The following is a 27177-nucleotide window of genomic DNA, read 5'->3' on the forward strand; positions in this document are numbered from 1 at the left end:
ATACATAAATTTTTAAAACTATTTTACTATTCCAAAATAATATGTGGAGTTTATAAAGACTACAGCATAAACATATAAAAATGATAAGATTATAACAAAACAGCAATTTCTAGCTGTCTCCCATACTGTTTCCATAAATAACAAATTTAAATATTAAACCATTTCTTCTGATATTTATTTTGTGCACTGTTATATAACATATTGCTATTACTGATTTGTCAAGACATTATTTGTAGACTTGCTCTTGTAGCAAATGAGGCAGCTTTCTTGTTTTATTCCATTCCCATTTCCTTTCCTCACAACTGTCATAAAAAATTGTGATAAATATCCAGTGTTTATATTTAGTATATATGTGTGCGTATATATATGCATATATATTAAACACTGTTGAGTCAAGTGTACTGTGATTTCAACTCAAACAGTGCTTTTATTAAAGTTAAGTATTGCCTTGCTCCTTTACTTGCTTAATTTTAAGTGTGTACACTAATTTCAGTATTCCATCAGGTCTGCCAAATGCCTATCAATATTATTTTTCATACAGCACAATCATCAAATAATTTATTAATTTCATGTTTTCCTTTGAGTCTTTCTTCCCTTTTGCTCCAACCTGGATTGGTTGCTACTCAAGATTTCCATAAACCTTCCCTCCTGTAGGATTGGATCCCATTTCCTGGGCCTCATCTTATTAGTTTCCTAAGAAAGGATAAGAAATTTTTATATATGAAAAATATCTGGAAAAAAAAAGTTTTCTGTTTGCAGACAGAATTCCAGATAACTTTTATCCCTCTGAATTTTGAGGGCACTGCTTCATTTTCTTTAGAATTCCAAATTGCACTGAGACATCCAATGTTCTGATTTCCAATCCTTTGTAGATGCCCTAAATTTTTCTCTCTGGAAGCTTCCAGAATCTTTTTTTTACCCATGCTTTCCTAAGATTTCATGTGTAATCTTTTTCAATCCCTTGTTCTGATTACATGGTCAATGAACCACTACAATTGCTTGAGCAGTAGTATTCCTTTGAATTTTTTTCTCTGCCATTTCCCCCATGTTCTATTTTCAGAATGTATTATTCTAGAATTACTATTTAATTTGAAATCCATTCTGAATCACATGATGTTTTAATTTAAATACCTGTTCATGCATTCAATCATCTAATCCTCATAACAATTCTGGGTGGTGCGTAGTACTATTCCTATTTTATAATAAACTAGATTAATTTCACAGAAAGTTTATGTAAATTGCTTGAATTTATATTGCTAGTATGGAGTAAAACCAGAATTCAAATCCAGAAAGTCTAGCTCCAGAACCCATAATCTTAACTAGTATGCAAAACACCTCCCAACTATCTTCCATAATTTTTACCTTTGTGCAATATACCGTATACCAGCTAGTGGGTGATCCTCTATGTTACTTTACTTTCAAGTTTAAGTTTCCTTATCTATAAATTTATACACTCATAGGGGTCTAAAATGTTAGTACTCTTTTCTAATTCTATGAAGGAATAACCTCATAGGGTTTGAAAACCACCTAGTCCATAAACACTAATACTACTTTAGTAAGACAGTTGTATGAAGTGATCATCTTGTGCTTGGAACTGGGCCAATCTGCCACCTCCTCTACCCCCTAAGATGTTCGGATGAACCTGGGTCCAAATAATGTTTTGTTGTTGTTGTTGTTTTTCTTTTTTATTGTTTTTGTTTGTTTGCTAGTGATACTGGGGATTAAACCCAGTTCTGCCTCTACACTATATCACCAATCTTTTTTTTTTTCCCCAGACAGGATCTCACAAATTCATCTGGGCTAGCCTCAAACTTGCAATCTTCCTGCCCAGCCTCCTGAGTAGCTAGGATTACAGGCATGTATTCCAAAACTTAGATTTCTTAACATTCCATCTAGCAAGATAGGTGATCTCTAGTGTTTTTAAAAGTATCTGAGGTATGCTTTTGCTCTTTCTATAGAATGATTGTAGCTGAGAAAAATGGATTCTTAAAGAAACAAAATCTTCTTCTGGTAGCAGTCACACCCTGGCTATGGAAGTAAACACTTACTAGACTTACTATTAGCAAATATGTAGACTTGAGAGTTTTGCAGACATCTCTATGAAATCTTCCTATTTTCCTTTCTTCATCAATTCCTTCAGGCTGCAGCTTTCCTGGGACTCCATGAGAAATTGAAGATCATCTCAAATATCAAATAGCAGCTCTAACGCTCTCAAGTTGGAATTTCCCTGACAGGACAATCACTTCTATTCTTTTTACTAGTTTCCACGTTCAATGTTACTTTCGGTCTTTCTACTACACTGGGTTTATGTTATCTGTAGTGTGGTGAACAGACTCTGAGATGGCCACCATGATTCCTGTCTTTGATTATTCATGTCCTTGGGTAAATCTTGAGTGTAAGGATGACTGTGATTTGCTTCTAACCAAAAGAATACGGCAAAGTGACAGGAGGTATGTGATTACATTCCATAAAAACATAATGCCATTCTTTCAGGAAGAAGCTGCCATAAATGTAAACTACTTATGCAGATGGATATGTGGTAGGCAACTGAAGGCAATCTCTTGTTGATGATCAGCAAGGGTCCAACAGCTTGCAAGGACTACCGAATTCTGTTAACAATTACAGTGACCATGGAAACAGAGCCTTCCCCATCTGAACTTTTGATAAGACCTCAGCCCTGGCCAACACTTTCATTAGAGGCTTGCAAAAAGCCAGCTAACCTATGACTAGATGCTCATCCACAAACTATGAGGTAATAAATGTGTCAAGCTAGTACATCTGTAGTAATTTGTTGTATAGCAATTGATAACTAATGCACTCAGCTACTATCTTAGCTACTGTGGTTTCAATATGTCCCCAAAATTCACATGTTGGAAACTTAATCCCCAATATAACAGTGTTGGGAGGTGAAGCCTGATAAGAGATAATTCAGGAGTGGGACATTTATCATGAGAATTGATTCTGTTTTAAGTACAGCCCCCTCTGTCTTCTCCCCTGCCTCACTTATGCTAGCTTGCTATTCTGCCATCATATGATGCTATCAGAAGACCCTCACCAGAGACAGCCCCTCACCATGGGACTTTCCAGTCTCCGGAACTATGAGCTTTACGTTTTTTTCAAACTTTTGTGTGTGTGTGTGTAACTTTATTATTTTTTTTTAATGCGGTGCTGAGGATCGAACCCAGTGCTTCACATGTGCCAGGCAAGTACTCTACCACTGAGCCACAACCCCAGCTCCCATAACTTTCTATTGTTTATAATTTACCCAGTCTGTGGTATTGCTATAGCAGCAATAAATGAACTAAAACATCAGTTTAGGTAATTCATTCCTTACCCCCCCCACACAAAAAAAAATACAGAGTAGCATCTACTAAGTGCTGGAAATGTTACTCTAGACACCAGGGATGCAGTAATGAAAGAGACTAAGGAAGGCACTACTTATGTCAGTCAGTAAACAAAATAAATACCTAACAGTCAACAAGTGATGGTGCTTTTAGAGCAAGTACTAAACAGAGTGAGAAAGCATGCCACAAAAATATGACAAGGGGAGAGTCCTTTAGAAGAAAAGGCAATATATAATGCCTGGAAACAGGAGTAGACAAGTCCAAGGAACAGAAGTCTGAGGACAGGTCATAAAGAGACCTGCTCTAAGTGTGACAGAAAGCCTTTAAAGAGTTTTTAGTAGGGAATGACATGATTTGACATATGCTGTTTTAAAGGTCACTCTGGCTGCCACATAGAAAATATAATGGGTTGAGGGGAAAGGAGAGAGAACAATTAGGAGAGTACTAAGTTGAGAGATGATGACAATCTATTTTAAAGTAGTGCTTACAGATGGTGAGAGGTGATAATACCAAGATATATTTTGAAGGTACAGTAAACAGCATTTGCTCATAGCTCAAATACAGGACTTAAGAATAAAAATGAACTTAGCCTTACACAACAGTAATTACATGAATATTGCCATGCACTTCAATAGAAAAACAGGAGAAAAAATGATTTAGTAGGGGGAAAAAAATCAAAAGTCAATGTTTATTAGACATTTAAGTGGAGATGTCAAGTAGATAACTGGATGTATAAGTCTAAAACTAAGGGAGAAGTTGACACTGGAGTTCAAAATGTAAGCATCAGCTTATAGATGATTTAACAAACATGAGGTACTTAATGCATGACAGCATTTATGATAGAATACAGACGGAGAAAAGATCCAAGTACTAAGTCCTAAGAAACAGTAGAATAAGGCATCAAAGAGACTGAACAAGGATAGTGAGATAGGAGAATCAGGAGAAAGTAGCGTCTTGAAAGTCAAAGAGAAAAAGTTTTGAGTAGGAGGGCAGAAGACCAACTATGTCAAACTATGAGAAGGAAGTAAGACAGAGAAACAACCTTAATTTGTAAAAAGGCAGTCACTAGTGATGGTGACACATTCAATAGTAGGGCAGAAAGACTAACTGGAAAAGTAACAAGAAAGAAGGAAAAATAAAATGTACAGATAATGAAAATGGAGAATTTTTATAAAGACCAGAAGAAAATGCAATAGATAAGGAATAGGAGTGTGTGAATGAGGTTAGAACAGGAATTCTTTTTTAACTCTTATTTTAGGATGGGTGGTAACATAACATGATTATATGTTATCAGAAATAGTCTGGTAGAGGACAATATGATGCTGGGAAGACGGATGATATCGTTGGAATAAAATTCTTGAATAGACAAAAAGGAACAAGATCTAGTACATATGAGAAAGGCAGATCATCTAAGTGTATATATAGGTGTTTATAGTGAACAAAGAATTAGAACAAGCCATTTGAGAGTTATATCACCTATATAAAAAAAAAGTAAATCCAGTATCCCTCCCACATTAAATCTTTAAAAAGGCAACACAAGGTCAATAAAACCTTTCAATTAATAAACTAATTATACGCTAATCAGCCAGAAACATGTTTTTTTGTTTTGTTTTTTCCTTTTTAGTTTTGTTTTTAATTATTCTCAGGACAATAAAACCTACCTGGACTCTCCACTCTCTTATAATGGTAAGGGTTGATACAAACTTCTTTTTGCTTAGATCCAAAAGGAAATTCACAAATATCCAATGGCTTTAGCTCATGATGACTCTGCAAATCAGGCCAGCGCCAAACACGACAATATATAACATGGGGTAAGCCCTTCCTGTGAGAAACCTGTAGGCGTCCATCTAAAGATCTGGGAATAGTGACACATTTGCTCGGCTGTCCTGGACTGCTCAAGGCTTTCTCCAGTTCCTCCATGGCACCCTTTTTCTTTTTCAGTTTTTTCACCAAAGCATCGACTGCCTTTTCTGCCCATTTTTCCTCCTCATCACCTTGTTTCCAGCCCAACAATCGCTTCACTGCTGGACTAGTAAAAGAAAACAAGCTGGCCATTGACGTCATTTGATACAAATCTTCAGAGACCTTCCTGTAATCAAAGTCAGTAGCTACTGAAAGAACAGATCACAGGTGAAAAGTCACATACAGGTCCTAAGCAGAAGGTCCAATTAAAGAAGGAGGAGTGACATTTATCTTCACAAGTGCCATATGCTTCTTTCATTGGTTCAAGTCCTAAAAGAGAAAGCAGGAAAGGATCCTAATTTAAACCAATTCAATTTACATATATTTAAGTCAATATAACTGAAAAATGTGTTATTTGTCACTAAGAACAGAAAAGCATTACAAAGTAAAACAAAAAACATAAATCTAGAAGAAGAAATTTTCTCTAAAGGTTCTGTGACTTCTTCCTTCTTCACAGCATGAACAAATAATTAATCGACTGACAATGACATATCATAACCAAGAGTAAAAACAGGCTACTTTACTTTCTATATATTATCAAAAACAAAAACAAAAACAGACTATTTCCTTTGGTCAAGCTACTAAGGCCTAAAAGAGTCCTCTAAGATTTGCTAATGAAGTTCTTTCCTTCACCAAAATTCATACATGTTACATGCTGTCAATTCTGAACATGACATGTCCTGAGGTGATCAAAATCCCCTGAAGTTTTTGTTTGTTTGTTTGTTTTTGGTGATACTAAGGATTGAACCCAGTGACACTCTACCAGAGAAGCTGAGATTATTCAAGTCACATTATCAGATGCAAATTATATTAAAAGTTGTCATAATATGTACCAAACTCTCAAATCAGTCATAGTACATATAACTGCCAGAAAGTGAAAAGTGTCTATTTTTAAAACTAAGAATGCTAAAGAGATTTAGAGAGATTAAATATATGATTCAACCCAAAGAAGTTTATATTTTATAATTTCTACTAGCTTATATGATATTTTATGCATATTAGTTAATGAAGATGCTCCATGCAAAATACCATTCTGACCCACTAAACGTTTTTGGTGATGACAAGAGCAAGTGATACACAGTGGCGTTCTACTGCTAAGAGTGGGTAAAAATCCCTGTACATCACTACACAACCAACTACAGACAAAATGCACTTAGTGAAACATATAAAAAAAGAATGTCAGTAACAAAAGATACTTCCTTTCTTGTGCCATTTTACCAACCAATGCTGTAGCCTTTGACAAATGCTAGCAAATTCTATAGTCAAGATTGTTCTAGGATGGACCATATCTTCCCAGAAAAGAATACATGCACTCAGTTAAAACCAGGTAAACACACACACACACACACACACACACACACACACACACATACACACACAAAAAAAACTGAGTTAAACATCAGGAATAATTGCTGGTTGCTTATTATATGCCATGTACTATGATCAGCCATTATGGAGCTTAAAAAAAAAGAAAAAGTCACACCAAATAGGTTTCTTCTTAAGAACCAACAGATTAATTCATTCAGCATATACTTGCTGAGAGCCTGTAAGTGCCAGGAATTGTTCTGCATACTGATGGTGGTGACTAATAGCAATGGCTGTCCATACTGCTAAGCTGTAACCATGAGAGAGGGGTGCAAGAAACTAAAGATATACTTCTAATGTCAGGATCCTGTGTAGGATGTTTTTGCCAGGCAAGCAAACCTGGCTACATTAAACTAGAGATATAACAAGAAAAAGCATATTTTTCAGTAACAGGCATATATAAAGGAGCTATAAGAAGAGCTGATCTCAGTCATAGTTACATTGAGGATGTAGGACAAAATCCAACTGGGATCAGAAAGTAAAGGCAATGTTTGCCTCAGAGGAGAAAAGAAATTCCAAAGGCAAAGAGACACTAACAAAAAAAAAAAAAAAAAAAAATCAGGCAGACATAAACAGAGCATTTCCTGACCACAGAGAAGAAAAAAAAAGCCTGATGATTGATCTTATTGAGGAATACAAGATCACAGTGGGGTCTAGACAGAAGGGGTGTGTGTGTGTGTGTGTGTGTGTGTGTGTGTGTGTGTGCGCGCGCGCGCGCGCGCGCGCATGAAAGAGGGAGAGATATGAGAGGAACTTAAAAACCACAATTCAGAATACACAGCTCATTCTAAAACAATAATCTAAGTGATTATAGAAACAATACGATTAACTAAGTTTAAATGAGATATAGTATAAGAATGCTATACAACCATTAGAATAACATAGATACTATAACTTTTAGGGAAGGTATTTCTCCTTGCTTCCCCATCTAAATTACAACTATGCAGGGTGCATAGAAAGTACCTAATAAATGTTAACTATTCATCTATTATCATCATCATTCAAAATATGGGGAAAAAAAGTTAATTGTGTATATAAACAGAGAATAAGGACCAGAAGGCTATGTACTAAATTATTCATTGCACTTATCTCTGGGAAGAGGCAGAAGAAAGGGGTCCTGTATAACTTGTTCCATATACTTCTCTACTGTTTTAACCTTTTAACAACAAGAGCCTATTAAGGCATTATTTAAATAGTGCTAAAATAAAAACAGTATCTAAAATCAAATTATAGTAACAGAATGAAATTAAGAGTGCTCACTGGTATAAAAACCAAGTTTAAAAAAATGCCTACTAGTAGAGGTTAATATGATGGTGGTCCTACAAAGGGAGTAACAACTATTAGAGAATCTTAGGGATTTCTACTATCCTGATACAGTTTGTGCTTATAGTTCTAGATGGTTATATATAAGATTTCAGTTTGTGAAAATTCATCTAGTTGGGTACTAATTATAGGAACACTTTTCTGCAAGATTTTAATATATTCTGTTGACACAGAAAAAGTGAACTGTGATCTGATTTCTCCTTCCCATTCTCTCCATCATTAGTTCCCCATCTCACAGGTAATCCCTTTTATTTTCCTTTAATGTCTTTCCAAAGAAATATTACATAAATAAGCAAATGTGAATGTATATTTTTCTTTACATAAGTAGTTGCATTCTGAAAAAAAGTGCAAAAAAAGTGTTGAAATTTATCTTTAAGATCTTTCCATATTAGATGCAGATCTTTATCTAGAGTTTCCACATTCTTCTCTACAACACAAAATTTCAGTGTAAAATTAATTCAATTAGTAGGACAAAGCATAACATTTCCCTGCTCAAAAGAATCATCTAGTGGCTTCTCATGACACTCAAAATCTAAACTCCTTATATTATTTTATAGGACTACATGATCTGGCCCCTGGCTGCTTCTTCCAATCTCATTTCATAACCATTCTTCCAGTTAACTCTACACTTAACTACACTTGACTTCTTTCCATTTCTCAAGGACTCTAAGGTTATTTCTACTTCAAGGCCTCTGCACTTGATATTCCCTCCTGTGGAATTCTCTTCTCCCAGATCTTAAAATGGCTCATTTTCTCAATTAATTCATTTGCTCACATGACAACTCCTGAAAGAGAAATTCCCTGACCACTTTATCAAAAATAAATTTCACTCCACTTCACAAAACCCTATCCCAACCCTGTCTCTCCCTCATAACATTTACCCTAAAACACCTGATACCATAGTATCAATTTTATTTATTTACACTGTCTTCACCACTGAAATGTTAGTAGGGAGATAATCTTATCTTCACTACCCACCACCAGATCTCCTGGACCTAGAGTAGTGTCTATTTATAAAATATAAACCAGTGAGTAAAAAGAAGCAACTTGCAAAAATATGTGCACACCACCAGCCAGAGGCAGTGGCCCATCCCTATAATCCCAGCTACTCAGGAAGTTCAAGGATTTGAAGTTCAAGGCCAGCCTGGGCAACTTGGCAAGACAATGTCTCAAAATAAAATAAAAGGGGCTAGGGATACCAAAATCCTAGAATGTTTAAGTTTCTTATATAAAATGGTATAGCATCTGCATATAACCTATGCACATCCAAATATATACTTCCTCATCTCCAAATTGTCTATAATACTTAATACCTCATGTAAATGCTATTAAATAGTGGTTATACTGTATTGTTTAGGGAATAATGAAAAAGTCTGTACAAATTCAGTACAGGCATAATTTTTTTTTGTAATATTGTTTACATTGGTGGTATTTATCAGTACAAAACCTGTGGATATGAAGGAGCAACCATACATAATGTATATAAAATTTAAAATAAAATTGTCATTATAGATATGTACATATATAATGAGAGAATAAAAATATGGATAGAAATGACACACACTAACCTTATACTAAATACTAATTGTCTCCAGTGAGCAGGGACAGAAGGATGAAGATAGAAAAATCTTTAGTTGTTTTTTTTAAACTAGATTTGAATAGGCAAATCATCTATTGTGATAAATTTATAGAAAAGTAAGAAAAAAACCCTTTAAGTATTTCAAAATTCAAAAACCCACTAGTTTTGATTTTAAAAAATAGTATAATGAAAGCAGAGAGGAGATCAGATTCTACCCTTCACTAAGGGCAGGACTAGGTATCTAGAGAGTCATTTCAAAGTCACTAAAATGTTGAAACAATAAAGTATGATAAAATATATGATACATACTTTATAAACTGAAGAGTGCTATTTGAACATGAATAATGATCATTACTGTTCAGAGGGAAGAGCCAAGACATAAGAGATTGGATGAATTTATTCACAATCTAACTACTCATCACTGTATCACTATATGTATTCACCTTCTGATCAGCCCAAATTCCTATAACTTGTCTGCTTATCTGTATCTTCCAAGAGAAATCTTAGTTATCCTTAATGATAAGCTCAAATCCATCCCTTCCTATGAAGAGTTTCAGCACTACTCTACCCTAAAGAAGTTACTATGGCTATGGTTAAGAAGACATATTGATAAGAACTTATCTACTTCCTCAAATGGAATACAAAATCCTTCCAAGAGTCTGGAGTACCTGACATTATTCCATGCACTGAACTGCATACTTTAATGAACAGTCATTGATTTTTCTATCAGGTGCTGCCACAGTTTGGATATGGTTTGAGTGTGTCTCCACAGAAGCTTAGTCTTCAATGTGGTAGTGTACAAGGTAAAACAACAACAACAACAACAACACCAAAAAAAAAAAAAAACTTTAAAAGGTGGGACGTAGTAGAAAGTAATTGGGTCGCTGGGGGTACTGTCCTTGAGAGGGTCTAAGATAATTCCTGTGAGACCCTGAGTTAGTTCTCCCAAGAGCTAGTTGTTATAAAAGAGCAAAACTGGACCCTCCCCACATTATGGCTTCCTGTCATGCCACATAAACATTCCTTCTCACATACACTTCCACCAGGATGCCATCTGCTGTGATATAAAATAGCCAGGGAGAGCCTTGCGAAAGCTAGTATGATACTGTTAGGACTTTCAGCCTCCAAAACTGAAGCTAAATAAACTTTTTGTTTTATATGTTACCTAGCCTCAGGTATTTTGTTATAATAACTAAAAAAGGACTGCTATAGTTTGAATATTGAATATTCCCCAAAGGCCCACATGCTAAAGGTTCCCAGAATGTTGCTATTGGGATGTGAAACCTTTGGAAGATAAGGCCTTGTGGGAGGTATTTAGCCAATGGAAGTATGCCCCCAAAAAGGAAACTGAAGGGCTCCAACCCCTTTCTATCTTTCCTCTATTTCCTAGCCAGAGGACCAAAGCACTGGGCTACTCAAATTGAATTGCAATCTCCAGAACCATGAGCCAAAATAAACTTTTCTCTTTATAAGCTAATTGCCTCAGATATTTTGTTATAGTGATGGGAATCTGACTAATACAAGGGCCAAATTGAGTATACCTTAGAGATAACTTGAGCTTTTGCAAGCAAGTGACTAAGATAATTGAAAATTCCACTAACAGAAATAAGAACATTCCACAGGTATATTTGTCAGTAGAAATGAATGATAAACTCCACTGGGAAAAGATCATGACTATATTTGCAAGTTTAGCAAGGTAAAGATGAGATACATTTAAAATTTTTCACAGAGAACTAAAATAATAACAAAAAACTATTTTTCAACAGTGAAAAGATCAACAAGTAAACACTGATAAAGAATGTTAAAAAGACAGGCCTAGAACTAGATACAATGGTTATTTCAGAAAAGTAAACATATGGAAGAGTTCAAATAAAATGTGAACAAAGAAAAGTCCAGTGATTTTGGAAAAATGGGATGCCATCAGTCAAACTTCAAAGGATTGGCTTCGTAAAGAACAATGAGTATCAGATTTTAAAACCTAATATTGAAAACAAGTCTTTTCTTAAAATTACCACTGGGAGAGGGGTCAAATCCTGCACTCATCTTATGCATGTTTGAAGGAATTCTTCCTAAAAAGGTTTTATATACATTCCAAAACTATGTAAGTGATATGTGTGACTCATGCAAGTACTCATTATCTAAGTTTCAACTTAAAAAGTTATAGCAGGAATCAAAATTCATCCCAAAAATTTACTAGTGAACAGGCAAAAGATCTGAACAGATACTCCATAAAAGAAAATATCAAAATGGTCATTAAATGGAAAAATGGGCTAAATACCATTAATTATCATACAAATGCAAAAAGAACACACACACACACAACAAACACAGAGAGATATTACTCCATATTTACCAGAATGGCTATACTTTAAAAAGAAAGATTAAATGTTTGTGATAAAACACAGTAACTGAGATTCTCATATACTGTTGGCAAAAATAAAACTTAGCCATTTTCGAAAATTGTTTGACAATATCTACTTATGCTAACATAGATTTCTATAACTCATTAATTCCATTCGTAGGTATATATTTAACATAAATGAGTACTGTTGCCCAAAAGACAGGTACATGCTTACAGCATTTTTATTTATTATAATAGTTCCCAACTGGAACCCAAATATCCATCAACAGTATAGTGGGTAAATAAATCATGGCAATAAATTTGTAAAATATAAAATTTCATGGCAAGAAAAAAAACCCTAACAAACATAAACATGGATGAATTTCACAAATACAATGCCGAAGGAAAGATTGCAGATTATATCATTCCATCTATATAATATTCAAAAACAAACAAAACTAACCTATGTCATCAGATGCTATAATACTACTAAAAAGAATCCCAAGAGAGCCTTGTAAGGCACTAAAAATTTTCTATATCTTAATCTGGGTGATGATGATATAAGTGTTTATATACATAAAGCTTCATTAAGCTATATACATTTAAGATTTGTATACCTCATTATACAATATACTTTAATTTTTAAAAAAAAATTTAAAATTGACTAGTGAAGGAGTATCTCCTTCACCATAATGGCTTATAAACCATGAGAGAGTAAATTTTGCAAAAACTAATAGGTTTCATAAAATTTATAAAATGATGGTAAAGTAGTGTTTATGTTGATTTTACTTACTTATAAACAATCAAGCTAGTCTGTTACTGTTTCTTGGTACACACTAAGGACATGAGTCTCCAGGGTCAGGAACAAAGGACTTTATTACTCATGGCACAACCAGCAGCATAAATATCAGCATTATTTAACCCCTTTGCCCTCAACATGTAAGAGTGTGATGCCACATGGTCTTAATAAATGGTACTTCTACAGTGGGTTTGTATGTGCAAAGAATATGGATCATGTTGGATCTACTACTTTTATACTAACACTAGCAAGCTATTCTTTATGGAGGTCATAAGAGTAATTTGACTATCAAAGGATTAACAGAAGTCCTTGGAGAAAAACATCTATATATGTTTTAACAATACTTTTGTAAAAATATTTTAATGCTAATGTCACAGATGTAAACCAAAAGATGTCATGCTATCAAACTTCTTTATGAGAACAATTAAGTCTATCCATTAACACTTGATTCATTCATTCTTTGTTCAATGTAACAATGTTTATAATTATAACCAAATATTTTCCCCAAAATTTAGTTAAGAAAAACTTTCAATCAGACACCTTTTATTAATCATTTAGTGTGAAATGTTGGTCTACATTTTAAATGATTTTATTTTAAATGAGTTTCTTCCTGAACCAATTGCCATTAGTTCACAAAGACCTAAATGCAGCAGTTTTTCCTAATGACTCAGTTATAATTATGAACCTCTATTACCATGCTGTACTGGAAACGCAATGAAGAAGGCATGAAACATAGACTGCACTGCAACTGACTGAAGAGAAAAAAGGGCAATAAACCTTAAAAGATCACTTACAGAGGTAGACTTTTGGACATTTGACTTTTAAAAAATAATATAGTCATATCAAAGATTTCAATAGCTTCCTTTCTTTAAAAAATCAATTATTTAAGCAAAATAATCATAATATTCTTTTGATAATAATAAGAGTAATTATAAAACCACTGACATTTATTGAGCACTCACTATGCCAAACACCATTAAGGACCTTACAACATTCAGAAACTGAAAATCATTAAATTCAAAATAGCCATATGTGGTAAATTACATTATTCTCATTTTACAGATAAGAAAACAGGCAAAGGGAGACTAAATATAACTTGCTAACTTGTTTAGATAGGAAGAAATACAGTTAGGAATTGAACCCTGGGAGTCCAGCTCTAGAACCCATACTTACACCCACTGTATTACTAAAAGAAAGTCTCTTGCCAAGGAATATTCTTCCCTTAAAGAGCCTCTCTTAAAGATTCAGCTACTACACTATGGAATGTTATTCAACAATTAAAATGAAGAAAGTATTGATATATGCTACACCATGATTAAACCTTAAAAAATGTGAAAGACAATCACAAAAGCCTACATGTTGTATGATTCCATTGCTATGAGATGTGATGTTAAGAATAGACAAATCCACAGACACAGAAAATAGGTTAATGGTTGCCAGGGACTGGGGGAAGAAGAAAATGGGAAGTGACTACTAATAGGTATGGGGTTTCTTTGTTCAGAGAAGAAAATATTCTAAAATTGATTATGGTGATTATTCAACAACATAAAATTCTTACTTATATACTATAAGTGGGCAGACTGTATAATATGTGAATTATATACCAATTAAATTGTTTATACTTAAAAAATTAAATTGTTCATATTACAGCAAGGCTCACATCCTCATTCTCTTATGCATCAACTAATTTTATTTAAATAACTTTTTTTAAAAAAAGATCTTCCCTACTGTTCTATCTCTTGACTTCTCCAAAATATCCCAATCATTGTATATTGACTTAAATTTATAAAGTTTAAGAGACCAAGAATAATACAGTTCAATATGCTTATTTTCAAATTGATTTAATACATCAATGGACTTTTAACCCAATCTTCTCTCATTTGAGCTAAGTCAATTAGTAGAAATGACAGGTCTATCAATGCATGAGCGGAAAAACAAATTGTTTCTCCTATTATACCTTATAACATAGAACACTTCAGTAACCAAATGTAGGGAAGAGTTTTCCCCATACTCCAAGACACATATACTTCAGATCCCACAGGTTGAAGGCCTCATGCCAACAAGACTCCCTTACCTCTTTCTGATGACAACTGAAAACTCAAAAGAGATTTTTTTTTTAACTATGCTTCAGAAGGTCCACAAATTTTCTAGAGTGGCTCACAGAACTCAGAGAAACACTTACTTATACTTATTTATAAAGGATAGGTACCAGAGATTGAACTCAGAGGCACTTAACCACCGAGCCACATTCCCAGCCCATTTTTATATTCTATTTAGAGAAGGGTCTATCTAACTAGGCTGCTTTAGGGCCTTGCTAAGTTGCTAAGGCAGGCTTTGAACTTGCAATCTTCCTGCCTCAGCCTCCCAAGCAGCAGGGATTACAGGCATGTGCCACCAAGCCCAGCTGTAAAGGAGGACATAAATTATCAGCCAGATGAGAGTTTACAGGATGAGGTCTAGAAGAATCTTGCAAGCAGAGCTTCCATCCTCATGTAGTTGGGGTATACCACCCTCCCAGCATACAGATATGTTCTTGTCCACCTTGCTGGAAGCCCTCATGTGTTTAGCTATCTGTAAACTCATAGAACCATTATTTAGGCACAAATTATTACATCACTGGAATTTATTTAACCTTCAGTTCCCCCTCTTTCTCCCAGGAAGATTGGGAGATGGGGCTGTAAGTTCCAATTCTCTGAACACATGACTGGTTCCCCTATCAATAAGCCCCTTCATTCAATTGTTACCTAAGCTCAGTTATGTTTGAAAGAGCTTGTCATAAATAAGACCACAAATGTTGCAGAAACAAAAAGTCCAAATATTTTAACAAAAGATACTCTTATTGTCTAGTCATTTAGGAAGAGGCTACAGGAACTATGAGCCAGGAAACAAGGAGGACCACCAATATATAAATGGAATAGGAAGGAAGAACAACTATACCATTAGTACTGTAAAGTGAAAAAGAAAATATTATATACTTATAAGACTGCTTAAGAAGACATTAATTGGGCTGCAAGTGGCCAGGAACAGATAAAAACCAGAGGCTTAGCAGAAATCCTACCTCAGATAAACTCTATATCCTCTACTACCCCCTAACACAAATACACTGCAGAGAATTTAATAAGATCTTATAGATGAGGCATGGGTAACTACTAACCATAATAGCACAGATTTTTAGAGTGAATACCAAATAGAAATATGACAATATATAATTCATAGTCCACTTAGTGAGAAAGGACAAGAGCAAGAAAAATCAAGTTAAAATGAGACAATCAGCCAAAAGGATGTGAAGCCAAAGGGAAGGGCACCACCACATAACAAAGCCAAACAGGGAAAAACTGAATACAAAAGCCTCAAACTGACAGAAGTAATCCTATGGGCAGTGCAGTTCTTTATCATCAGGAAAATAAGTTAAAAGACAAAAATGGTAACAACGCATGACCAAGTAAAAGACTAACCAGGCGGGCAAAGAGGGCAAACCAAAAACATGGTAGTAAGCCAACCATAAGAACACACACACACCAGGGCAGTGATACACAGAACAGTAGAGACAGAAAAGGAAAAGATATGAAGTGATTACAAATAAACAATTGATAGTACCTTAGTGATCAAAGAGGGCAAAGAAGAAAGGAAAAGGTTTAAAAGCTGAAAGAATAACGATGTAACTTTCAAAAAAGGGAAGTTCTAGTTATGGCCAAAAAGAGACAAGAAAGTGATAGTAGAGGGGTACAAAAGAGCAAGCACTGACATACATTCATGAAGACATACAATTAAAGCTCAAGTGAGAAAGAATAAATATGTTGATTTGAAGGACCATATGAATAGATATGAGAACTGAATCTTTGACAGTAGATACTTGATTTTTTTCAAAACTTTTTGGGTTCTTACTACATATCAGGCATACTACATGCTAGGAACTTCACTTAAATGTACTACCCATAATCTCTAAATTCTTAGTAATGGGAAGAGAGAAAGAATAAACAACTTCATATGGCTTTTGGCACATCACTTAACTTTACCCAAGACTTATTTCCATATGATAGTCAATAGAGATACAGCATTAGAGAAAGAACAGGAAGCACAGTGGATCAGTAACTGAGCAGAGCAGACAGGAATATTTGCTACTCCTTATGTCAGAAATTGGGGGATGAAAGTTAGTAACTGTGAACCTATTATTTGCATTTATCTTGGCCTTTTATAAATTACCTCTGACTTATAAAGACCTGACCTGATAATACTTTTATTAACGTATTTTTTTCATTTCTTAGAGAAAAAAACCTAAGTGCTAGAAAGAAAACCTGGATAATAACATTTAGAAATATCTATGGATGTTAGCGTCTCTAAATTTCTTCTGATGTAATCCTATACTGAGCAATAACATCACATAGAAATCTCTAAGAAATGCAATACTACTTCAACTATAAATGAAAACCTTGTAAAATTTAGAGACACCATGTATTACAAAAGAATCTACCACAATACAAATCAATCCCCACTTCCTTCCCCTTCTCTCCCTCCCCCCCCCCACCACTTCTCTTAAGGAAGCATTCCCAGACCATCCTTTTTAGGGAAATCCCCCCATTATATGTATCTCCTACCTCTACCTTGTAGTTCTTGCTATACCTATATTTTTATATTTATCTACCTAATCTGCCCCACAAAATGTAAATTCTAAGAGCCATATCAGTTTTAACTCATCTCTGCATGCTAGTAATATATATGCTCCAAAATACCTGTTTAATAAGAGAAAGTTAAAGTACATAAGGAACCTGTAAAAGTAAACATTTCCTAGAGAGGGAAAAAAACAGATTTTAAAACTAGAGGAAGCTGTGCCTCAGCCATATTAAAACCCTCACTAGAGGGCTGGGATTGTGGCTCAGCAGTAGAGCGCTGGCCTAGCATGGGCGTGACCCAGGTTCGATCCTCAGCACCACATAGAAATAAAGGCATTGTGTTGTGTCCATTTACGCTTAAAAAAAATCCTCACTAGAAAAGAGAATTCACATTATCAAAAGTCATTCATAGCAGACATGGTGAAACCCTATACTCCCAGTGACCTGGGAGCTTAGGTGGAAGGATCAAAATTTTAAGGCCAGCCTCAGCAATTTAGTAAGACTCTGTCTCAAAATTTAAAAAAAAAAAACAGGGAATGGAGTTCAGTGGTAAAGTGCCCTGGTTTTAATTCCCAGTACCAAAAAAAAAAAAAAAAGAAGAAGTTATTCATATTTCAAAAAAAATCCCTTTAATATATTTAGTGGTATTAAAATTTGGAGATTGGAATTAATTTAAAGTGAAATAAACCAGAAACTGGTAGCAAATATTTCCATAACTAAAATACTCTAGGTAAATCAATAGAAAAACAGAAATGGTTATCATATGGCAAACCTATATCTGAAAGTACATTACCTGAAATAGCTGTGATAAATAGTTCTGGATCATTAAACATTTATTGAGCACCTACTATCTTCCAGGCATTGTAGTACATTGTGGATTTATCAGAACTATGATGTCAGGTGATGCAATCTGTTCACTGTGCAAGGATGAAGGAGGAAGTGAAGGTGCTTTTTTCTAAGTCCCATACATAAGTACTGTACAAGTGAGTAGTAGAGATAACAAAAACGCACATGGCACAGAATCTCCCTTCATAGAGTAATCTTGCACAACAGACATCAAACTATACCATGTATACTAAGTACAATGAAAATACACTCATAGTACTACACAAGAGGGACAGAGGAGGGGCATCTAATCCAAACTTTTCATTGTATCCTCTTACCACAAATGAGATGGTACTCCTCAAAACAATGAAAACTCTGGAAATAATATTCTGGCACCCAATAAATATCAGAAAGAATTCATTCCTCAAAAGCACTTCTCTTCCTGTACTGGAGTATCTTTTATACTTCTGATTTTACAAATGCCATTTTCTGCCCATTACACAATGCTCAAGCCCCAATTACCAATTTCTAGATCATCCTTCTGATTTCAGTGTTAGCTATCATCTCAAGCTCTTCCCATAACCCTATAGAAAGTAGGTTTTCCTCACTCTCTAATCCAATACTTAATTCATCTCCTTCACTTGATTAATCAATTTCTAATAATCTGTTAATTCACTAGCCTTGCCACTCCCACTAGAATGCCATATTTAAGATATAGTAGCACATGCACATTGAGATAACCTGTTCAATTTTCAATATTTACTAAATAGTTTATTAAAATTAATAATAGAATTGCTAAGAATAAATTCAACATTTAATTAAGGTAGCACTTCAGGAGCTGGTAATATAAAAGGGAACAAAATCTTTGTCCTCATGTAGCTCACATGCCAGTGGAGAAAGGCAGACAAAATATAGCGATAGGTTTGTTAAAAACTGTTACAGAAAAAAATTAAGGCACGAGAATAGATGTGCCATGAGAGAGGTGTCATTTCAAAAAAGATGACTAGGCTAGGCCTTCTGGAAAGTGGCAAATGAATCAAAATTTTATGTAAACAAAGACAGTGAACAGGCAATACAAAGATCCCAAGGCAGAAGCAGACCTCATACATTCAAGGAACTAGAAGACCAGTGTAATCTGAGAATAAACTGAGCTAGAAGGAGAAGGTAAGGAATTATGTCGACGCGGAAGAGAGCCAGACTGGCTAGAATGGCTGTGATAAGGGTTTTAGGTTTTACTATTTGAAGTAAATATGGTCCCAGAGAGCTCTGAATGAAGATGCAACATTTGCTGGTTTTTATTACTATGGAATTTCTCTAGCTGGTGTGCTAAGATAAAGGGGAATGAGGCATGGGGGTGTGTGGAAAGCAAGAGTAAAGCAAGGAGCTCAGATCAGAGTTGAAGTAATCTAACAGAGATGATGATGGTTTAGACCAGGGTGATAGCACTGGCCTGGTAAGAAGCAAATGTGAGAGACAATAGGCTTCCTGATGGAAGAGATATGGGGGTGTGAGAACAGAAGAGCCAATAATGATTCCTAGGTGTCAGCCCGAGCAACTGGAAGAACAGTGTTTGTCATCAACTGACTTGGGAAAGGCTGATAAGGAGGTTAAAGAAAGATGAAGAGTTAAATTGTATGCACATTTAATGTATGAATAAAATGTTGCTCAGCTTCACAAGGCTTCCATCTTAAATGAAAGCATAACAACCCAAAGGTCCTGATTTTCCCTCAAACCACTGAAGTAGGACATACCACAAACCCCATGAACACACACACACATGCACAAACACTCTAAACACCCTCCCCCAGAAACAGACACATACTGTGGGCTCATACTCAGACTTCTAAATTCACATACACAGCTCCTTTACTTTCTACTTCAGCATCTGATTGTTTCAGTCCAAAATAAAAGGCAAATGAACCAATGCTCCCAATTCCCTCATCACCATTAGCCAAAACAAAACATCCTGAGCACATCATCGTATATAGATGAATGTCCATATGGATTACAACCCACCATCATCTATGCCAAACCTGTAGGAAAGAATTACAGGTAAGACTGAGTACAGTGGCACACACCTGTAGTCCTTGTTGCCTGGGAGGCTAAGGCAGAAGGATCACTTGAGCGAAAGAGAGAATGAAAAAAAAGAATTACAAGTGAGCACTTAAAAAAAAAATCACTCAAACCATGTCTAAAAATTCATTCATTAAGCTTAGAAGTAAGTAGGGCCCTACCTCCCATATTTTTAGTAAGAATCACATGTTGAGATGGGAACATCGCTCAATTGGTAGAGTGCTTGCATCATGTGCACAATGCCCTGGGTTCAATCCCCAGCACCAGACACCCACAAAAAAAGAGTCGCATGTTATGCAATAGGTTTAGGAATAGAGAAGCTCAGGATCATGAGAAAAAGAAGAAAGCCTCATGCACATATACATCCAAGGGAGACTTTCTAGGGGATTTGTGGGGGTAAAGCTTTAAAAATTGTCTTACCCTTGTGGGTTTTTCTTTTGTTTTGTTTTGATACCAGGAACTGAACCCAGGGACACTTAACCACAGAGCCTCATCCGTAGCCCTCTCTTTTTTATATTTTATTTAGAGACACAGTCCCACTGAGTTGCTGAGGTGGGCTTTGAACTTGCAATCTTCCTGCCTCAACCTCCCAAGCTTATGGGATTACAGGTATGTACCACCACACCTGGCACCCTTGTGGTTCTAATGTCAACAGCAGTCACCAAGAATCTCCAAGAATAGAGACTTATGACAACTATCAAAGCAACCTAAATCCAATTACTACATTGGATTTATACGATAACTATAGAACTTATAAGTTACATTCATGATTGCAGGCAGAAAAGAGAAAAACCAAAAGTAAGTCTGCCCATAGTTCTTCTGATTTCACAAATTCTTTCCTTTTTGAGAACATCTATAAGGAAGACAGAATACTATCATATGGGTACCCAAAATTATTTTCCTAGAGAAACACTTAAATCACCATTTTTCCCAATTGTACCTTCCAATTTCCAAAGACATTAAAAGTTCTCAAAGCAGATTGAAAGCTCTTCAGGAGCTGAACTCATGATCCCTAACACTTTTCACAAAATAATTTTCTTGCCTATTCTTTGTGCCCACACAAGTCTTTACTTTTCTATCTCCCACACCAGACTTTTGTTTCCCAGTTTTTAATCACTCTTTAAGCTTCACCTGCTCCTTTTAAATCCTCTAATTAAGCAGAGTCTGATCTAGATGTATCACTCACCTCCACAGAGCCTGCAAGATTTCGTACATTGCTACCAGAAGTTTCTGAGTGTGCCTGTACAGGCTTGTAGGAACAGGACCAGAGAGAGCTGGTCAATCTTCATAGTGCTTTTCTTTAAATTATACAATCAACAAATGCAGATATCAAATTATTACTGTTAGATGTGTATCTGAAGAATAAAAAGCTAACCTGGGCCCACAACATATATTCCAATGCAAAAGATGTTCTCCAGTTATCTCATACATCCCAGAATTCAAGTCCCTCACTTAGTAGAAAAATGAATAAATAAGACTCAGGGTAACTTTTCAGTTCTAGTCATCATTCATTTCATTTATACTCAACTCCAATGAGTGGGAAATGATCAATAAATCAACTATATATTTAAGTGGGCCAAAAGATATGAATAAGGGAGAAAAAAACAGAATAATGACTTTGAATTATTTCTGTAGTACCTACCCCCTCTTTCTGGAAATACACAAACCAGAATAACTAGATTCCAAGTTATACAGCTTACCAGATAGGATGCTAGATGAGGCGAACACAGCATGAAAACAAAACTTGCCTTGAAAATACAAGCCATATTTTGAGATCACGGTTAAATTTGAAAAGTATAAACCTCCTCTCAACACACAGTTGCTATGCTCTGAGAAAGCTGGGAAGGGGACACTGTTTGTTTTTTCTTTTTTTTTTTTTTTCCTGTTACATTCGGTTAAAATCTCACTACAACAGATAAAACCATTTTCATATTTCTATAGAGTACCAATCTACAAATTACAGACATATTATAGACAGAAATGGGGCCCCCAAAGGATTCAAGAGCCAAACCTATTTACAAAATGTACCTCAGCCTTCCAAAATATTATCTCAACTAAGTTAAGATACAATAAAAGCAGGAGGGAAAGTCACTGAAAATACTAAACCAAAACCTTCCTACCTTCCCAGTTCACCACAGAATACACATATGCATATGAGATATGTGTGTGTGTATACACACACTTGTAATATGTGTGTGCATATATATACCTCACAAAGAACCCAGAACTGATTATTTATAAAAAAAAAAAAAATCTAAGAACTCTGTAATGACTCTATCTTTCTAAGCTCTAAAACAAAAACTATCAGAATATATAAGCTATGAGATGGAATTCAGCTGGTCCTAATAATACTCCAGCTTTTCATAATTCTTTCAAAAGAGTTATAAATCTTGACCTTATACTTAAAATTTAAAAAAAAAAATCTTTCAGGTTCAGAGTTTTGAGTAGAGGTAAAAGGCATATGACAGTGGCAATGACCTAAAACACCCAGCACTGACACTTACAATTACTATTATTCTAACTTCAGAAGTAAAAAATCAAGGTGTAAGACATGGATCAGCTTCCAGAGATCCTTCATCATCCTTTTGCGAAAAAGCACCTGTATCTGTGCACCCCAGCTATCTTGAGTCCTACCTACCCAGATTTTCTTTTCTCCAATATCTAGATTGGTAGAGATACAAATAATTCCTCTGTTCTACTTCTGTTATTTACAAAAGGGAATGTTCTCCAATGTCTAACAGACTGAGTAGACAGATGGCCCAACCATACAATACAAGGTGCCTATAGTATCTAAAGAAATACAAATGTTGGCTTCTTCTTTGTAAGCACAAAAAGGAGACAAGGAACATAGGCTCTCTAGAAATAAAGAAAATACGGAAGACTGATAAGCCAGGAAGAAAAAGGTACCTATATCCTTCAGTGTATTCATATCAGCTCTGAAATTCACCCAGATGTGGAGCTCACTGCCTAAACCAACAAATACATCTGGTAATAATAAACATTGATAAGTCATAAACAAAAAAGAGCTTTTTAAATTCAAAGACTCTACAAGCTACTGGTAATATTAAAATTTACATAAAATGTAATCAAAGAATATATTAAGAAAAGGAGTTTTTATATGGTTTTTAAAAATAAGTTCCTAAGAAATGAGAAACTGTTTGGTTTTTTACTGCCCAGTCTTCAAAACACTAAATTCTTTGATTTGACCAAGTTACAAATCTGTTTTCAGCAGAGAGTAAAAACACATTGCCTCTATTTAACGCAAAGGACAAAAAAGATCATCACTGCAAATCATAATGTTTGAGTTCATGATGAAAACAGGAAACAGACAGGCTGCCCAGGTATAATTATGGTTGCACTCTTAATGTGCCTTCAGGTTCAGCCAAGAATTAAAATCCAGTGAAGAGGGTAAGCAGAATGAACTTGCCTTTCTACCTTGCTACAGAATGCAACTTTTAATAATACTCCCAGCAACATGTTACATAACCAACAGTAAACAACAATCTGATTCAAACCTCATTAGTAACAACATTCTGCCACTGTCTCCCACTGAAATTAATAGCTCACTTTGCCAGAGGGAAAAGAAATGAGCATATCAATCTACCCATTTCTGTGGCGCCTACCACAGTGAACCAGACCAAAAGATAATACTACTAGATGTGTATAGAACCTACAAAAATTTCATTTTTCCCAGTTCTCTTCCTCTTTTTAACTAAACCATATCATATGGACACATTTAAAATTTAAGAGGAAAGTCAGTCCACCTTTACTTCCTATTTCAGCTATGATTTGAAAGTAATAGAAACACAAAATGATGAATGGGCATTTATGATAAACAACAGTTTATATGGTAACAGCAGTTAGATAACAAGGACTGACTGCAGGAGCAGCATATAGAGGGAAGGAAAAGAGGATGCATATTGATGATCACACAATGATAAACAAAAATAAAATTTTAAAAATCTAGACATAATATGTATAATCCAAAATTTTAAAACCTGAGCACATATATAACTACTCTGAAGGTTAGAATTTGTTAAATTGTCTCTGAGTTATTTTATATTTATAATTTGAGGTTTTACTTTAGACACCCCCTTCAAAAAAGTTAACCAAAGGGGTTAAATTTAAAATGTATATATAGAATATATACAAAGAATATGTAATAGATCCACAAATAACTTCTTACAGAATTTGGAACACATTAATTTCAAAATGATATCAGGTCAATGTGTGATATACTGAGTGTAGGTATTGCTTCTGCAAACAGACACTACCCACATTGGCATTTGGCAGAAATATTAAACTATTTGGAATGTTACTAATCTACTGGGACTAAGGCTTTCAACTTTTAAATTAAAATTAAAGCTAATTCACTTAGCATTCGAGTTCTCTAAGGAAATTTAAGGACTCTAGTTTTTAAAAGAATTAAAACAACACTTGTTGCTGGTACAGTGACACATGCCTGTAAAATTTCCAGCGAGGCAGGATGATCGCCAAGTTCAAGGCCAGCCTCAGCAATTTAGCAAAACCCTGTCTCTAAATAAAAAAGATAAAAAGGGCTAGGAATGTAGCTCAGTAGTAAAGTGTCCCTGGGTTCAATCCCCAGTGCCAAAAAAACACTTGGACCCTTTCCCTCAACTTCAGTGAAGCCAAGCCTCAATCTCCACCTATTCCAGTCTTTGTTACTAGATAAGAATACTTTTGGTAGTGCTAGGCAACAGGCATGATGTGACAAACTCAACCAGACTTCAAAACTTTTTCCAATAGAAAGACAAGGTAAACAAGATATACTTAGCACCACACCCATTTAAACGCAAAAGCAGCCAGGAATGCTCCCCGCTCCCACCCACCAGACCTCCAGCTGGTCAGGAAACATTGTCTTTACAGTTCAGATAAAAATCTGGCGTAGGGTGTTCAGGCATTCCTCACCTCTAGGCTGGCCTACGCTCCATTCTCCAATGTCATCAAGACCAGAACTGAAACATTTGGTCAGGAAACGGGCAAATCTCCAAATACCCCAACTATCCTCACCAGGGTTCTTTTTTGCAACCCCAATCTGTTTTTGCTATTGAGCATGCTCGTACTTAAGACAGGCGCCACAAGGGAGTTTTCAAAGCTTAGGCTCCAAACTCCACGTAATAACAGCAGTTGAAAAGGGAAGAAGGAAAAAGGGAAGGTGGCGGGGGGCTGGAAAATGAATTTAGTTCTAATATTTAAGGACCTGGCAGGGGTGAACACGGTGATGGGAAGGAAACATTGCTTGGGCATTCTCCTTTGCGGCTTACGGAAGTTTATATGAAGTACAAGAAATCTTTGCAATGCTGAAAGCTGACATGGCAAGTGGTGGAAACCAGATCTAAGTACCAGCTGAGTGCAGCAGCAGGTCACCAATGCCCAGAGTGTAATTCCCACCGATAAGCGTGAATCCTTATCTTTGAAACACAAAGAACCGGCGGCACAGATTCATCAGACCATTGAACACCTTTGCGGTGCAGCAAATCTAGCTGCTCCACTGAACAGGGCAATCCTATCAGGGGTGTGTATCGAGGGTGGTGCTGAGAAGCGGTAGGGTAGCAAACTGATCCCCTGAACGTAAGTGGTACCGGGGAGCCCTTCGGGATAGTCCAGAACGCTTGCCTCCACCTTCCGGGCGCGAACCGCGAAGGTGGGACAAGGGCCAGAACCGGTCCCGCCTCAGGACGTCCCGGACCGCAGGCGAGGCCTCCGCAGCCGGCTGGACAGTCTCATCCCTGCCCGCCCGGACCCCGACAGGCTGGACTAGGCCTACCTCCCGCCCCACAGGCCCTGGGCCCTTACTGCCCCGCCCGCGACCGAACGCCCCCGCCTCAGCCCGAGCCCGGCTAGGGCCGGAGGACAAGCTGCGTCCGGACAGAGCCAGCAGCCTCCGGTCCCGTTCGCCCGCCCCGGGGCCCCTCACTCACTCGCGGGCCGGCTGGGCGCGCTCTTCTGGCGCCGTCGCTGCGCTTCCCCGCGCTGCAACTTTATTAGCAGCTCGGCCGCAGGACACGCGCAAGGCGCCCGCTTGCCCAGGACCCGGATGAGGGAGGGAGGGAGGGAAGAAGCAAGCCTGGGAGGACGCCCGCTGGGGTCGGCGCATGCGCGCCAGGACCGAGTGACCGCTGCGGGGAGGAAGGGAGGGCCACCTTATCCCGGCAGCCCAAGGAAGCCTCGGCGCTTGGCTTTGAGCCTGCAAACCCCAACTTCCGATCAGTCCTAGGCTCTTCGCGTCAACGGCCAGGCCTGCGAGTGGGAGTTCGTTGTAGGCAGTAGCTCCCTCTACAAAACAAATGGACACACATTATCATAAATTGTCCTGGATATGGACAGTTGGAGATTCCTCTGCTATATATAAAGTGCAAGCAAAGGTATTTTCAAACATAAGTTGGCTACTTTTATTTATTTATAATAAATCTGAACGGAAAAGAGTCCTCTTACTGTGGAAAAGTTGCTTCAAAGCAAGTTTCTGAACAACTTACAGCTTCCTCCTGGATGCAGCCATAACTGAAGAAGGGCAATCTTGAAGCCCTGGAATTCTCACTCCTCCACCTCCTGGATATGCAGGCCTGGACAAGTGGGCCAAGGGTGCAGAGAGGACACTCACAGGCTGATAAATGTCACCCCTCTGTTCCCAGTGATTGAGATTCTCCCCTTTACCCTCCAAATTCCCCAAAGTGTTAGCATTTCCCAGAATATGATACTGAAACCACCTAGGGCACCTGATTTGGAAAGCACTAGTGAGGAAAATTTTTAAATACTTTTGTTTTAATTTTAAAAGGTCAATACTGGTTTTCCACTATTCCATTATAGGTTTTCTCTTTAAATCAATTAAAAATCAAACCTGGGGCCCGGGTGCTGCCGAGCACGCTTGTAATCCGAGCGGTTTGGGAGACAGAGACAGGAGTTCAAAGCCAGTCTCAGCAATTTAGCAAAGCCCT

General features: G+C 36.6%; 1 protein-coding gene across 1 annotated transcript in view; it reads right to left on the minus strand.

Moving 5' to 3' along the window:
* Positions 1–26262, minus strand: part of Smad5 (SMAD family member 5) — a 41596-nt gene extending 15334 nt beyond the window's left edge. The window contains exons 1-2 of the mRNA XM_026398153.2: positions 26164–26262; positions 5006–5576 (exon numbers count right to left, since the gene is read on the minus strand). Of these exons, the coding sequence (XP_026253938.2) occupies positions 5006–5408 (403 nt within the window). The 5' untranslated portion in view covers positions 5409–5576; positions 26164–26262. The remainder of the gene's footprint in view (positions 1–5005; positions 5577–26163) is intronic.
* Positions 26263–27177: the final 915 nt, after the last annotated feature.

The sequence above is a fragment of the Urocitellus parryii genome, chromosome 1 (assembly GCF_045843805.1).
Source record: "Urocitellus parryii isolate mUroPar1 chromosome 1, mUroPar1.hap1, whole genome shotgun sequence".
NCBI lineage: Eukaryota > Metazoa > Chordata > Mammalia > Rodentia > Sciuridae > Urocitellus > Urocitellus parryii.